Genomic DNA, 17,079 nt, shown 5'->3' with positions numbered 1-17,079 from the left:
GATGGTGTGATCACTCATCTAAAGCCATACTCCTGGAATGTGAGGTCAATTGGGCCTTAAGAAGCATCACTATGAACAAAGCTAGTGGGAGTGATGGAATTCTAGTTGAGCTATTTCAAATCCTGAAAGATGATGCTGTGAATGTGCTGCACTCAATATGCCAGCAAATTTGGAAAACTCAGCAGTGGCCACAGGACTGGAAAAGGTCAGTTTTCATTCCAATCCCAAGAAAGGCAATGCCAAAGAATGCTCGAACTACCACACAATTGCACTCATCTCACACGCTAGTAAAGTAATGCTCAAAATTCTCCAAGCCAGGCTTCAGCAATACATGAACCATGAACTCCAGATGTTGAAGCTGGTTTTAGAAAAGGCAGAGGAACCAGAGATCAAATTGCCAATATCCGCTGGATCATCGAAAAAGACAGTTCCAGAAAAACTTCTATTTCTGCTTTATTGACTATGCCAAAGCCTTTGACTATGTGGATCACAATAAACTGTTGAAAATTCTGAAAGAGATGGGAATACCAGACCACCTGACCTGCCTCTTGAGAAACCTGTGTGCAGGTTAGGAAGCAACAGTTAGAACTGGACATGGAACAACAGACTGGTTCCAAATAGGAAAAGGAGTACGTCAAGGATACATATTGTCACCTTGCTAATTTAGCGTATATGCAGAGTACATCATGAGAACCGCTGGGCTGGAAGAAGCAGAAGCTGGAATCAAGATGCTGGGAGAAATATCAATAACCCCAGATATGCAGATGACACCACCCTTATGACAGAAAGTGAAGAGGAACTAAAAAGCCTCTTGATGGAAGTGAAAGAGGAGAGTGAAAAAGTTGGCTTAAAGCTCAGCATTCAGAAAACTAAGATCATGGCAATGGGTCCCATCACTTCATGGCAAATAGATTGGGAAACAGTGTCAGACTTTATTTTTCTGGACTCCACAATCACTGCAGATGGTGACTGCAGCCATGAAATTATATAGATTTCTTGCTCCTTCAAAGTTATGACCAACCTAGATGGCATATTAAAAAGCAGAGACATTACTTTGTCAACAAAGATCCGTGTAGTCAAGGCTATGGTTTTTCCAGTGGTCATGTATGGATGTGAGAGTTGGACTATAAAGAAAGCCGAGCACCAAGGAATTGATGCTTTTGAACTGTGGTGTTGGAGAAGACTCTTGAGAGTCCCTTGGACTGCCAGGAGATCCAACCAGTCCATCCTAAAGGAGATCAGTCCTGGGTGTTCATTGGTAGGACTGATATTGAAGCTGAAACTCCGATACTTTGGCCGCCTGATGCGAAGAGCTGACTCATTTGAAATAAGACCCTGATGCTGGGAAAGATTGAGGGCAGGAGGAGAAGGAGACGACAGAGGATGAGATGGCTGGATGGCATCACCGACTCAATGGACATGGGTTTGGGTGAACTCCAGGAGTTGGTGATGGACAGGGAGTTCTGGCGTGCTGTGGTTTATGGGGTCACAAAGAGTCGGACACAACTGAGTGACTGAACTGAACTGATAGAGTCTATTGATTTGATAACCCCCTGTTGTTCTTAATGTAGTCTTAACTGTTGAACTTTTTTTCTAGAACACTTTTTTGAAGAAGTAGCTAGAAATTATGGATTTATATTAAGTTCAAAAATAGATGGACTAATTTAAAATGTAAGTCAGGATAATGTTAGCTCACTGCTATTTTAAATCTGTTTTACATTTTGAGATTCTAACTTAAATTTCTTTTTATTGAAGATATATATCCCCCCATTTTACTAATTTAAAAAAGTTTTAACCACATCTGTGGAAGACAGACTTGTGTGATAGTCTGAATTAGTTTTTTAAATAAATAAAAAGTAGTTACATATGTTACATATACAAGCTCTGGAAGATGATGAAAGACAGGGAAGCCTGGCCTGCTGCAGTCCACACAGTCGCAAAGAGTTGGACACGACTGAGCGCCTGAACAACACAACATATGCCACATTTGGATGGTTCGGTTCAGTTCAGTTCAGCTCAGTCACTCAGTCGTGTCCGACTCTTTGCGACCCCATGAATCACAGCATACCAGGCTTCCCTGTCCATCACCAACTCACAGAGTTTACCCAAACTCATGTCCTTCGAGTCGGTGATGCCATCCAGCCACTCATCCTCTGTCATCTCCTTCTCCTCCTGCCCACAGTCCCTCCCAGCATCAGGGTCTTTTCCAATGAGTCAGTCAACTCTTCGCATGAGGTGGCCAAAGTATTGGAGTTTCAGCTTCAGCATCAGTCCTTCCAATGAATACCCAGGACTGATCTCCTTTAGAATGGACTGGTTGGATCTCCTTGCAGTCCAAGGGACTCTCAAGAGTCTTCTCCAACACCACAGTTCAAAAGTATCAATTCCTTGGTGCTCAGCTCTCTTCACAGTCCAACTCTCATATCCATACGTGACCACTGGAAAAACGATAGCCTTGACTAGACAGACCTTTGTTGACAAAGTAATGTCTCTGCTTTTGAATATGCTATCTAGGTTGGTCATAACTTTCCTTCCAAGGAGTAAGCATCTTTTAATTCATGGCTGTAATCACCATCTGGAGTGATTTTGGAGCCCAGAAAAATAAAAGTCTGACACTGTTTCCACTGTTCCTCCATTTATTTCCCATGAAGTGATGGGACCAGATGCCATGATCTTAAGTTTTCTGAATGTTGAGCTTTAAGCCAACTGTTTCACTCTCCTCTTTCACTTTCATCAAGAGGCTTTTTAGTTCCTCTTCACTTTCTGCCATGAGGGTGGTGTCATCTGCATATCTAAGGTTATTGATATTTCTCCCGGCAATCTTGATTCCAGCTTGTACTTCTTCCAGCCCAGCGTTTCTCATGATGTACTCTGCATAGAAGTTAAATAAGCAGGGTGACAATATACAGCCTTGACGTACTCCTTTTCCTCTTTGGAACCAGTCTGTTGTTCCGTGTCCAGTTCTAACTGTTGCTTCCTGACCTGTATTCAGGTTTCTCAAGAGGCGGGTCAGGTGGTCTGGTATTCCCATCTCTTTCAGAATTTTCCACAGTTTAGTGTGATCCACACAGTCAAAGGCTTTGGCATAGTCAATAAAGCAGAAATAGATCTTTTTCTGGAACTCTCTTGCTTTTTCCATGATCCAGCGGGTATTGGCAATTTGATCTCTGTTCCTCTGCCTTTTCTAAAACCAGCTTAAACATCTGGAAGTTCACAGTTCACATATTGCTGAAGCCTGGCTTGGAGAATTTTGAGCATTACTTTATTAGCGTGTGAGATGAGTGCAATTGTGTGGTAGTTTGAGCATTCTTTGGCATTGCCTTTCTTTGGGATTGGAATGAAAACTGACCTTTTCCAGTCCTGTGGCCACTGCTGAGTTTTCCAAATTTGCTGGCATATTGAGTGCAGCACTTTCACAGCATCATCTTTCAGGATTTGAAATAGCTCAACTAGAATTCCATCACCTCCACTAGCTTTGTTGGTAGTGATGCTTCCTAAGGCCCACTTGACTTCACATTCCAGGATGTCTGGCCCTAGGTGAGTGATCACACCATCGTGAATATCTGGGTCGTGAAGATCTTTTTTGTACAGTTCTTCTGTGTATTCTTGCCACCTCTTCTTAATATCTTCTGCTTCTGTTAGGTCCATACCATTTCTGTCCTTTATCAAGCCCATCTTTGCATGAAATGTTCCCTTGGTATCTCTAATTTTCATGAAGAGATCTCTGGTCTTTCCCATTCTGTTGTAATCCTGTATTTCCCTGCATTGATCAATGAGGAAGGCTTTCTTATCTCTTCTTGCTATTCTTTGGAACTCTGCATTTAGATGCCTATATCTTTCCTTTTCTTTATCATTAATTAATATTACTTTAAGTTTTTCTAGGTGCTGTCATTGGAACATCAGTTACTTAGTGTTAATATGCTTATATATTAGTACAAATTGTATATTGGCTGACAGAAAAATGAACTGTGGAAATTGCTGTATTTAAATGATGTTCACTTATTTTCAGAATTAGGACAGTGTTTGTTGTTTCAATTTTGTTTTCTTAAATGGTTCCTAGACCAACTTTGAAATTTAAAAAAATTTTTATAGCACATCAGGGATGTTGCTCTTAATAGATAGAGGTAATTGATAGTTTTTTAGTGTTGTTTGTCACAAAAAAGGAATCTAAAATCTAATCTATGGTAGCCTAAAACATAGTTTCCCACCTGTCATTTGCTATTTAATTCTAAGAAAACTAGAGCATTAAAAAAATTTCGCTGTAAATGTATAATTTCATAGCTTTACCAAAGAAAAGAAGCCCAGAAAAAAATGAAACAATTCCTTCATTGTTTTCTTTTGTGGGGGGAAATGGTGACCCCAGTGTGTTATTTTAAAAAGGGCAAACATTGCCAAAGTTTCTTTCCAAAGTTGAAAACGCAGGCATTGAAATTGTTCTATACTTACTGAAAAGTGGGGTTTAAAAAATTTGCTGCCCAAAAAAAGTACTACTGTTACTAGTTAACTTAATCCCTTTTGGGTGTTTACCAGTTTAACTGACATTGCTTCATTTTACTGTGGCAATTTCACAGTTTTTATTTAATAACATAATTTGTACTTCATTGGTTGTAGTTTTAGTCTCAGATGATTTCCTATCAATTATAGTTCCTGGGACTTCCCTGGCAGTCCAGTGGTTGACTCCATGCTTCTAATGCAGGGAGCATGGGTTCGGTCCCTAGTTGGAGAACTCAGATCCCATGTATGCCATGCAGCATAACCAAGAAAATAAATACGTACATATGTACATACACACACACACACACACACACATATGTAGTTTCCTGCATAGTATATGGGTTCTTCTTAGACTGATAAATGAACTTTCTGACCTCCTATATGCCAGGGATATTCTTATTTCTGTTTGTTTGTTTGTGTGTTTATTTGTTTTTAAATTTTACTGGTACCTTCATCTTATTATAGAAAGTTTGCTTGTACTGTCTGTTTACAGTCATATGACTTCTTTCGCTCCCTCTCCTCCATAATTAACTCCTGACAAACACTAGTGTGTTTTCCATCTTTATAGTTGTATGCCATTTTGAGAATGTTAGATAAATTTAATTGTGCAGTAAGTGACCTTCTTATTTCTTATATGCTCTGAAGTTTTAAGCAAGTTACTGGGAGTGTGATTATGTTTCTATATAATTATTTCAGTAATCCTCCTTGTTTCCTGTTTTCCTGAATTGTCTGTCTAGCTTAAGGATATTTTCATTTGGGATATGTAGCCTAGTCACTGGGTTTTAACTGTAATCAATGTGTTAATATAGTGATAATCATTTACATCAGCCTCTTAAGTTGTATATTTAATAGCTCATGTTTATTGAGCTATTAAAATTTGCTAGATTTTTCTTAAGCAAAGACTAGTTACTCACACAGGTTATCTCATTTAACATTTGGCTCCAATATGTGTTTTATTAATGTTTTTTCTTTACAGATGAGAATATTAAGAAGAGTTTAAATAACATGCTCAATGTCGCACAGTTAAGAAATGCTGAGACTAGCACTAAAACCCAGCTAGTCTGGTTCTAGAATCTATAATCTTAAGTACTTATAGTGGTTCTCATAGTAATGAATAATCTTTTTTGATTAGTATAATTTGTGTTATACTTGTAAATTTTATTTTCTCTGCTTTTATGACTTATTAAAGATAGAAAATCCCTTCTGTTACCAAGTATGTACCAAGTATGTACCAAGAGGCTGATGTAAATGATTATCACTATATTAACACATTGATTACAGTTAAAACCCAGTGACTAGGCCATGTGAATATAGTCATAGATATCATAATACCTAAATATTATAATATTTTATTATATATTATTATATTTGATGTCATAATATCTAAATAATACAAGTATTTTGACCTAGATTTTATGAAGACTTCATTATTAAAATGGTTGCCATTTTCATTCTGATTACTAAGAATACTAGGTACTATTTTTTGAGTGTAAAGTACTTTAGATTGACTATCATGATGAAGAATTGGTTTGCAGGAGGAGTTATAAGAGAAAATGATCCTGGGGTGAGAAAAAGCATGACAGTACTAGGAATTGAAAGAAGGCTTTGGTTAGAGCTCAGAAGGTGAAGAGGAGTATTGTAAAGAAAGATCAGAGAAAGATATAGGGACCAGATGGTAATGAATGGAATGCTGCGTGTTTGTGCATGTATTGATCCTAGGAACTGTAGGCTTTATACATGATCACATGTACTTAATGTTAATAAAATCTAGCTGTGGTGTGGAATTGGAAATAGATGAGAGTGAATCACAAAGAGACTGCTGTTAGGAGGATATTAGATAGTAGTCCAGGCCAGAAGATGAGAGTATCTTGGACTTGGGTAATGACAGTGGGAAGTAACGGAAAGAACTGGGCAGATTTGACAGGTACTTAGTAGGTAGAATCAGTAGATCAGTAATGTGTTAACCAGTTGAATATGGAGGGGTTGAAGAGAAAAGTTGTGTAAACTGCTGCTGCTGCTAAGTCACTTGAGTTGTATCTGACTCTGTGTGACCCCATAGACGGAAGCCCACTGGGCTCCCCTGTCCCTGGGATTCTCCAGGCAAGAACACTGGAGTGGGTTGCCATTTCCTTTTCCAATGCATGAAAGTGAAAAGTGAAAGTGAAGTCACTCAGTCGTATCCAACTCTTGGTGACCCCATGGACTGCAGCCTACCAGGCTTCTCTGTCCATGGGATTTTCCAGGCAAGTGTACTGGAGTAGGGTGCCATTGCCTCCTCCAGGTTTGCAAAACTAGGTGGATGAAATTCCCTAATACCCATATTTTGAGTAAGAATTCATACAAAGAGGGAGTCTGGATAAGAACTAAGCTGTGGGTTGAAGATCATCAGTGATACATTTGAGATACATATGATACATTTGAGATCCCTGAGTGTCATAGAAGTGTAGGCAGTTTGGATGCATGATCTGGAGCTCAGAGTTGTGAGTAATTAAAGCTGTGGAAATAGATGAGTTTCCCTTCTTGCCAAAGATAAGTATATAGAAGGAGAAAAGCAGATAGTTTAGAAGGAAGCCATAAAGAACTAAAATATTTCATAGTTGGAAGGAGGAGAGTGAACTGGAAAGAGCCTTGATTGAGAAGGAGCCGTTAGAGAGGTTGAAAGAGCATGAACGTCACAGAAGTCAAGGAAAAAGAAAGGGATCACCTGAATCGAATCCTGCTGAGAGGTCTGCTATAATAACTGAAAAGATTTGGTTGTATTTAACCTGAAGGTGATCTACGACAACCATTTTGATAAAGTAAGTACAGAAGCCAGATTAGAATGATTGAAGAGGAAAAAGCAGATTCGTTGAAACTACCAAAAGTCCGATTAATATATTGTCATTGTGAGGTATTTTGTTCATAAAACTTATGTCCTTATCAGTTTATTGTATATAATTTTCCCTAATATTTACACATATTTTAAGTAAGAATTCTTGCCCTTAGACAACTCAGTGTCAAGTTACCAGGAAAAAACACTGCAGTGGGAAAAAAGAAAACACTGCAACGTCGTCTCATTGATAACTGGTAAAAATGAAACTCCAGGCTCCTTGGGTATTGGAAAATTATCATTAGTAGAACAGCTTGAGATTGTTTCTTCTTCACCATGTTATTGCTTTCCTGAATGGCAAACAGTATTTACAAAATTCTTAGTATTTTTCATGTAAACAAACCTTTCCTGTTCACCTTAAAGTCACTCAAGTGTTGTATAGATTGTCTTCCTTTTCCAGTAGAGAGGCTCTGGAAAGAAATTTAACTTAAGTGTTTTCATGTTTCTTAAGGAAATATTTACCAGTCATTTTATTTCCATTTCTAGTTAAGAGATATATGAAAGTACCAAAGTTGGGAAGAAGATACAGAGCACATTATTACCATTATTTTTAACATAATATATGAGAATAGTAGCCAGCAGAAGTAGCAAGAGAAAAATATTATAGGTTAAAAATAACTGTCTGCAAACAATATTATTGTAAACTTGGAAAATCCATGAGAGTCAACCGAAAATGACTGCATACCAGCAAATTCACTAAAACTGCCAAAAATCATATACTTTGTATGTAAATAACACACACAGTAGAAGATATAATGGAAGAAAATAACCCTTTATAATATCACAATAAGAAATGTGGAAAGTTCCATATTGGGAAATTATTAAAACTCTGTTGAGGACACAGAACAAAACTTTATCCCCTTTCCCTTTCTTTTTTTCAGTTAGAAGAGGCATCTTCATAAAGCTCATAAAATGTATCAGTCTTCCATAAGTTAACATAAATATTTCAGGCAACTGTCCCTTTCTCTCACCCCAGATATTAGACAAGCTAATTCAGAAGTGTTTTGAAAAGTGGACAAATACGACAAACCAGACAAAAATAAAAGAACAACAATGAGGGGGATTGTTGTTCACTAAGTCATGTCCGACTCTGCAACCCCATGGACTGAAGCATGTAGAGTGATTAGTCCTACCAAATGATAAAGTATATAAAGTCTTAAAAACTAAAATATGTTGGTTCTGGCTTATTAATAGTCTGATAGAATAGAATATAAAGTCTGGAAATAGACCCGTAGAACTTACTAGTGTATGATTATGATAAAAAAGTGATCAAGTAAAGCTGAACCTTGCAGTAAATTATGTGGGAAAACCAGGATAGCCGTCTGGAAAGACAGACTTTTATCCATCACATTCTACCTCAGGATGAGCTCCAAATCTATCAGATTTAATGTAAAAGATGAAACTACCTATGTGTCATTAAAAATATGGACAGATTGGAACGGGAAAATTCTGAAAGTACTCAAAATTTAATATCCATAAAACAAATGTTTGATAATTCATCTATGTAAAGATGGCACTAATAGTAAAGAACCTACCTGCCATTTTAGGGGACATGAGAGATGCGGGTTCAGTCCCTAGGTGGGGAAGATCCTCTGGAGGAGGGCATGGCAACCCACTCCAGTATATTCTTTCCTGGAGAGTCCCATGGACAGAGGAACCTGGTGGCCTCAGTCCATAGGGTCACAAAGAGTCACACACCAAAAAAAAACCATGAAAAATAGTTGTAGAACTCATACAATCAAAAGACCAGTCTCTTTAATAAAGCTCTTATAAATCATCACGAGAAAGATCAGCAACCTAGTTTAAAAAAATAAAAGGTGAAAGATAGATATAGACAGTTCATAGAAAAATGACATATAAAGATGGTCAACCTCATACTGAAATACTGTTTTTTCATGTATTAGATTTGAAGTCATCAAGATGTTTAACAACATAGTAGTATATGGCAGGGTTATAGGGAAACAGTCACTCATACATGGGTGGTGAAATATACATTAATATCTCCATGGAGACCAATTTGGCAGTGTATTTCACAGTCACAAATATTTTTATTATTTGATCAGGAATTCTGTTTCTGAGAATTTACCCTACAAATGTACCTGTAAATGTATGAATTAATATATTGACAGGATATCTATTATAATATCATTTATAATAGGAAATATTTGGAAATAATAGGGACTGGTTAAATGTGTGTCCACCAGTGAAAGATATATCAGTTGTCAGAACAAATGAGCTAATTCTTTTTCTACTGACAAGATCTCTAAACACAATAAAATATGCTATAGTCACATAGGAAAGAGAGAAAAATTATAAAAAGAATATGTACTTACTTTTCTTTATGCTTGGGTCAAGAAACTGGAAGGAAACAGAGCCCCAACAAGTAAATGTGGGTACCAATGGAGGGGCAAAGATAGGAAGAAAACTTTTTCTCATGTAATTCTCTGTATTGTTTTGTGTTTTTGTGTGGTTTTTTTTTGAACCATTTAAGTATGTGATCTAATCCATAAACAAAGAAGGATCCTTAAATGACAAAACTTAAATTTTAAAAAGTCTTATTTCTGGAATAGCTAGTTAAAAAGTGAGAGAAGAAGGGGGGGAATGGGAGAAAAAGATGTGAAGAAAGATGATATAGTGAAAAAGGAAAATATTGAAGGAGAAAACAGACAAAGGATTAGAAATAAGCATATCAAAAGTGAGTACTCAAAAAGTAAATGACTATGGAAGATAAATTTGTGTCTACATTAATCCTGGCTGACTTGGCCATTGTAATTATTCTGTTTAAGGGGCCATGAAAGTTGTTTGCTTTTTTAGTTTTATTTTGATTTTTGTTTTTTTTTTAAGCAACAAGGGAACATTTGTACAAATTTCTTTTAAGGTATTAATGTTTCTAATACCTTTTTGTTTAGGTTTGTTAATGTTGCTTCTAGTTAAATGAGCTTTTAATTCTTGATCATGTACTAATGTGTGTGTGTGTGTGAGTGAGTGTCACTCATTCAGTCATGTCTGACTGTTTGTAGCCACATGGACTGTAGCCTACTGGGGTTGCCATTTCCTACCCCACATGTACTAATACATAGTTAATAATTCAAGCATGATTTTTCTCCAGTTAATTTATTTTGAATTCAGTTGTTAGCACCTTGTGGGAAGAAATAATCTTACTCACTTTGTATGATGTCAGTTGTGTTAACATGCAGTATATAAATTTGCAACTTGATTGAAATATAATTCGCAGTGTCAAAAACCCCATCCCTTTAAAGTGTGCAGTTCAGTAGTTTATAGTATATTGACAGTTATACAACTGTCACAGGACTCTTAACAGTCTATTCTAAGTTACAATAACCTTCACCATTCTAAAATCCTGTACCCATACCTCCCAGCACTAGGTAATCTTTAATCTACTTTCTATTTCTATGGATTTCCCTGTTACGGACATTTCTTATGAATGGAATCACACAGTAGGTGGTTTGTTTGCCTAACTCCTTTCACTTAGCATACTGTTTTAAAAGTTCATTCATGTTGCGGCATGTACTTCTATTCCTTTTTATAGCTAAATGATGTTCCATGTTGAATATACCATGTTTTGTTCATTTATTCTATTAAGGGACATTTGGGTTGTTTTTACTTTCTGACTGTTATGAATAATGCTGTTATGAATATTTGTTTTTGTGTGGAAATAATGTTTTAGTACTCTTGGGTGTATGCTTTGGAGTGGAATTGCTGAGTTATATGGTATGGTAACTCTATGTTAAGGATCTGCAAAATTGTTTTCCAAAGATGCTGCACCACTTTACAATCCTACCACCCAAGCATGAGAATTCCAATTTCTCTGCATCCGTGCTAACACTTGTTATTATTGTCCTTTCTATTGTAATTGTCCTGTTGGGTATGAAGTGGTATCTCATTGTGATATTGATTTGCGTTTCCCTAATAAGTAAGGAAGGGACTTCCCTGGTGGCTCAGACGGAAAAGCGTCTGCCTACAATGCGGGAGACCTGGGTCGAGAGGATACCCTGGAGAAGGAAATGGCAACCCACTCCAGTACTCTTGCCTGCAGAATCCCATGGATGGAGGAGCCTGGTAGGCTACAGTCCATAGGGTCGCAAAGAGTTGGACACAACTGAGTGACTTCACTCAACACTCATAATAAGTAAGAATGTTGAGCATTTTTTATGTACTTATTGGTTATTTGTGTATTTTCTTTGGAGAAATGTCTGTTTAGATCCATTGCTTGTTATTAAATTAGATAATTTGTCTTTTTACTGTTGAGTTATAAGTGGTTTTTGGGTTGATTTTTACTAGATAGACATCCCTTTTCAGAAACATGATTTGAAAATATTTTATCCCATTCCTGGGTTGTCTTTTCACCTTATAAGAAAAAAAACCTGTAACTAAATTTACCATTTTAATCATTTTTAACTATGCAGTGTAGTGGCATGAAGTATATTTATGACATTGTGTAACAAAATTATACACAAACAAAAACCTGTAGCCATTAAGCAATAACCCTCCTTTCCTCTCTCTTCCAGTCCCTGGTAACCTTTATTCTACTTTCTATCCATGTGAATTTGCCTATTCTAGGTATTTCTTATAGATGGAATCACTCAGTATTTGTTCTTTTTATGTCTAGCTTCTTTCTCTTAGTATGATTTCTTCAAGGTTCATTCATGTTATATCATGTATCAGAAATTCATTTCTTTTTGTGGCTGAAAAATATTCCATCTTCTGTATGTATCACATTTTGTTTATCCGTTCATCTGTTGGTGGACCCTTGGGTTGTTCCCGTCTTTTGCTTGCTGTGCATAATGCTGTTATGTGTTTTGGTATACAAATCTCTGAATGAATACCTGTTTTCAGTTCTTTGGGGTGTGTACCTAGGAGTAAAACTGTTCGCTTATATGGTAATTCTAAGTTTAACATTTTGGCAGATTATTTCTCAAAGCAGCTACCATAGCATTTTGTCTGTTCACATTCTTGATAGTGTCCTTCGAAGAACAAAGGTTCATTTTGATGAGGTATATTTTATTTATTTTTTGTTTGGTTGCATATGCTTTTGGTGTGATATCTAAGAAGTCATTGCCCACATAATCTGAAGTCAAGATTTATTCATATATTAAAGAGTTTGATGGTTGTAGTTTTCACATTTAGGCCTATGATCTATTTTGAGTTAATTTTTGTATGCAATGCGAAGTTGAGGTCCAGTCCCATTCTTTTGCATATGGGTATCAAATTGTCCCAGTATTATTGTTGAAAAGACTTTTTCCCCACTGAAGTATCTTGGCGACTATAATGAAAGGTCGGTTAACTGTAAATGTAAAGATTATTTTTAGACTCTCAGTTCTGTTATTTAATATGTATGTCTCCTTATGCCTTTGGCTGTAAGTTTTGAAGTTGGGAAATCTGAGTTTTCTTTTTCAAAATCGCTTTAGCTGCTCTGAATCCCTTGCATTTCCATTTGAATCTTAGGATCAGTGTGTCACCTTCTGCTTTGACCAGTGTGAGGTGTTATATCATTATTAACAATATTATAGTCTTGTCATGGAGAATTAGTTGAATTCTAATTCATTCACTAATTTTCTCTTTATCCTCTCTCACTTTTGAAAAATGATCTAAATCAACTTCTGATCTTAATGTGCTCTATCATATACATCTTTTTACTTCAAAATATGCATCTATTCTTACTTTTTTAAAAATAATACTTGTACTCTCCCTTTTCATCCTAGTTTCTCTGAGATCTTGTTCTTTTGATTAGTCACCATAATAGTCCATTTCAGTTTTAGTTAAGTTCCCCACCCTTAACAATTCTTAATCTTGGATGGATTGTCTATTCTTACCTCCTTTTTCTCATTTCTTTCACTTTGAAATGTTCTAAGTAAGTGATCTTCTCTCCCAGAGTTTGTTGGACACCTTAACTTTTCTGGACTTTGTTTTTGTAATGATAAGTAAATTGGTAGAGGTTAGTTGTGTTAGGTTCTTCATTCTAGTCTCTAAACCCTTGGAGTCCTTACTCAGACCCCCTGTGTACAAGAGCTATTTTCTCCTGAATTCTGGGTGGAAGCTTAGAGCCATTTGCCATATTAGCCTTTGGGGGCCTCTGTGGAGCTCCCAAGAGCACAGTTTGAAGTCATTGCAAAGTCCCTTCAGCCCTAAAATTTAGTTAACTCCATAGCAATTACAGAAGTTGCATTCTTGAAAGTTTCAAATAGTTGACTTATTGCCAAGTTAAAGTCTCTTCTTAGGCACCATTTCTCCAGTAACAGTTCAGTCGATCAGTTGTGTCCAGTTCTTTGCAACCCCATGGACTGTAGCATGGCAGGCCTCCTTGTCCATCACCAGCTCCCAGAACTTGCTCAAACTCATGTCCATTGAGTCGGTGATGCCATCCAACCATCTCATCCTCTGTCGTCCCCTTCTCCTCCTGCCTTCGATCTTTCCAAGCATCAGGGTCTTTTTCAGTGAATCAGTTCTTTGCATCAGGCGGCCAAAGTGTTGGAGTTTCAGCTTCAGCATCAGTTCTTCCAGTGAATATTCAGGACTGATTTCCTTGAGGATTGACTGGTTTGATCTCCTTGCTGTCCAAGGGACTCTCAAGAGTCTTCTCCAACACCACAGTTCAAAAGCATCAATTCTTCTGCGCTCAGCTTTCTTCACAGTCCAACTCTCACATCCATACGGGACTACTGGAAAAAACCATAGCTTTGACTAGACGGACCTTTGTTGGCAAAGTAATGTCTCTGCCTTTTAATATGCTGTCTAGATTGGTCATAGCTTTTCTTCCAAGGAGCAAGCGTCTTTTAATTTCATGGCTGCAGTCAGCATCTGCAGTGATTTTGGAGCCCCAAAAAATAGTCTGTCACTGTTTCCATTGTTTCCCCATCTGTTTGCCATGAAGTGATGGGACCAGATTCCATGATCTTTTTTTGAATATTGAGTTTTAAGCCAAGTTTTTCACTCTCCTCTTTCACTTTCATCAAGAGACTCTCTAGTTCCTCTTCACTTTCTGCCATAAGGGTGGTGTCATCTTCATATCTCAGGTTACTGATATTTCTCCTGGCAATCTTGATTCCAGCTTGTGCTTCATCCAGCCTGGCATTTCACATAATGTACTCTGCATATAAGTTAAAAAAGCAGGGTGGCAATATACAGCCTTGACGTACTCCTTTCCCTATATTTGGAACCAGTCTGTTGTTCCATGTCCAGTTCTAATTGTTGCTTCTTGACCTGCATACAGATTTCTCAGGAGGCAGGTCAGGTGGTTTGGTATTCCCGTTTTTCACAGTTTGTTGTGATTCTCCAGTATATCTTATAATATCTAAACCCTTACTTGCTCTGTTATTCCCCACTAAATATTCTTTTCTTGGCTTTAATCACATATACACAGTCTATTTTAACGACCACTCAGCATAGATTCTGACACTTCCAAGAAACTTTTCCAAATCATACCAGTTCATGATAATGGTTTTTTCCACTAACAAGCCTCTGTAATAATCCTTTATACCATTCATGTGTCACTTAAAAAATTGCCCAAAGTAATTTGAGCTACATAAAGATAATTTGGGCCCTGATTCTGACCTAAAGAACTTTAGTAAAAGAGTAGAGTTGTAGACTAATTATTGACGTGAAAGTAATGAATGCCTTAGGAAAGGTACAGCTACAGTTCTGTGGAAAGTTAAAGAAGATAATTTGATGATAATTTAATGAAATGAAAAGATGTTCCTTGGAAGAAAAGCTGTGATACACCTAGACAGCAGAGACATCTCTTTGCTGACAAAGGTCCATCTAGTCAAAGCTATGGTTTTTCCAGTAGTCATGTACAGATATGAGAGCTGGACCATAAAGAAGGTTGAATGTCAAAGAATTTTGAACTGTGGTGTTGGAAAAGACCCTCGAGAGTCCCTTGGACTGCACGGAGATCAAACCAGTCAGTCCTCGTGGAAATCAACTCTGGATATCCATTGGAAGGACTGATGCAAAAGCTGAAGCTCCAATACTTTGGCCGTGTGATGCGAAGAGGCAGCTCATTGGAAAAGACCCTGATGCTGGTCAAGATTGAAGGCAGGAAGAGAAGGGGACGACAGAAGATGAGATGGCTGGATAGCATCACTTGAGTTTGAGCAAATTCTGGGAGATAGTGAAGGACAGGGAAGCCTGGTGTGCTGCAGTCCCGGAGGTCACAGAGAGTCAGACAGGACTTAGCAACTGAACAACAGAGAAGATAAAGATACCTTTCCTCTGGGAGAATAGGGCAACGTATTCTAGAGCAGCTGGGTTGGTCCTTGAGGGGGGCGTAGTATCTGAACACACAGAAGTGGACTTAAGGAGCAGCATGAAACAGGCAGAAGTAGGAAAGCATGAGGATGGTAGGTTCTTCAATTTGACTGGAGGAAAAGGTCAAGAAGAGAGCTAGTGGGTTATAAAGTTGTGAAGGTAAACCAGAGCTGGATATAGTTTTGTTAGTTGTTCCTTTGTAATATTTGTATCATGTTTTCCCAATTATATTATAAACTGTTTGAGGACAAGTAACAAGTCTTTAATTTTTAACCTCTTACAGAGGGGTTATGGGTAGAGGAGAAGAATTTAGTAAAATTTTGTTGACTAATAAAGTAGAAACAGTGGTTTTCCAAATAGGTGAAGGGTGTGACTTCTCATCACACCCTTCTGTTTACTTAGGCTGTGGCTTTATCAGTACAAACTATTTTAGATCTTCATAAGATGGTTCCTTCAAGCTAAGAAGTCCTTTTGTCATTTTAAAAAAAATTGGAGGTGGTGTGGGGGTTCTGTGTCCAATTAACATTGCTCATTTTAATTCTTTCCCAGAAGGACTTGAAAAATGCTCATTTGAGTTGAGGAAAAGAGAATCAATATAAACAAACATTACTTTTAAAACCTAGCTCTGATTTAAACTTGTTTTATGTTTTAATAAATTAGATTTAAAATACATTTTCTTAGGATTTAGATTTTATTTAAGCACAAAAATCTTTGAAAAGACATGAATTTAAAAAAATATACTCAGAATTGTGTTGGTCTGTGTATGGGTAACCTTTTCTTTTTCAAAAATTTTTCTAAAATATTTTTTGTATGATTGAAAAAAAGATTAGACGTTAACCACTCTATTGAGACCTGTTCATAGTACTGTGAAGTTCTTGGTCATACTGGTCTCTATGGAAAGAGTATTTTATGTGTACATATAATAAAAGGCCGGGAGATTGAGCATATGTGCCTTCAGTCTTGTCTTCTCAATGGCATGTGCCGCTTCTCTTTCATTTTTGTAAAGCAAGATATTCCTGACAAAATAAATTGGAAGATATATTTAGAATAAAGACTTATGTCACTTAAGAACAAAGTATGGCAACGTTCTTGTGGTAAAGTAATTTATTAGAGATTCTTGTGGTAAAGTAATTTACTAACTTATATTTCACAGTATTTGTTTTGTTTTAAACTTTATGTATCATATACTAGGTGAAAAACCATTTCGCTGTGATGAATGTGGTATGAGATTCATTCAAAAATACCATATGGAAAGGCATAAGAGAACTCATAGTGGAGAAAAACCTTACCAGTGTGAATACTGTTTACAGGTAAGATGTGGTTTGAATTTTTAAAAAAGTTACTTTATTGAGGCATGACTGACATTGAAAGTCTTCTGTCTGGAATTCAGTTGTAAAATAATTCTAATGAATTAAATTAGAAAATGTTAGTAACTACTAAAGCTATTT

At 36.9% G+C, this 17,079-nt stretch overlaps 1 protein-coding gene across 8 annotated transcripts in view; it reads left to right on the top strand.

The window, feature by feature from the left end:
* Positions 1-17,079, top strand: part of ZNF148 (zinc finger protein 148) — a 147,837-nt gene that overhangs the window by 124,089 nt on the left and 6,669 nt on the right. For all 8 annotated transcript variants that reach the window (XM_055568483.1, XM_055568478.1, XM_055568477.1 and 5 more), the window contains one exon: positions 16,823-16,941. In XM_055568483.1, the coding sequence (XP_055424458.1) occupies positions 16,823-16,941 (119 nt within the window). The remainder of the gene's footprint in view (positions 1-16,822; positions 16,942-17,079) is intronic.

Source organism: Bubalus kerabau, chromosome 2 (genome assembly GCF_029407905.1).
Source record: "Bubalus kerabau isolate K-KA32 ecotype Philippines breed swamp buffalo chromosome 2, PCC_UOA_SB_1v2, whole genome shotgun sequence".
Classification (NCBI taxonomy): domain Eukaryota; kingdom Metazoa; phylum Chordata; class Mammalia; order Artiodactyla; family Bovidae; genus Bubalus; species Bubalus kerabau.
Note: the sequence above shows the minus strand (reverse complement) of the source record. Positions and strands in the feature narration are given on the sequence as shown.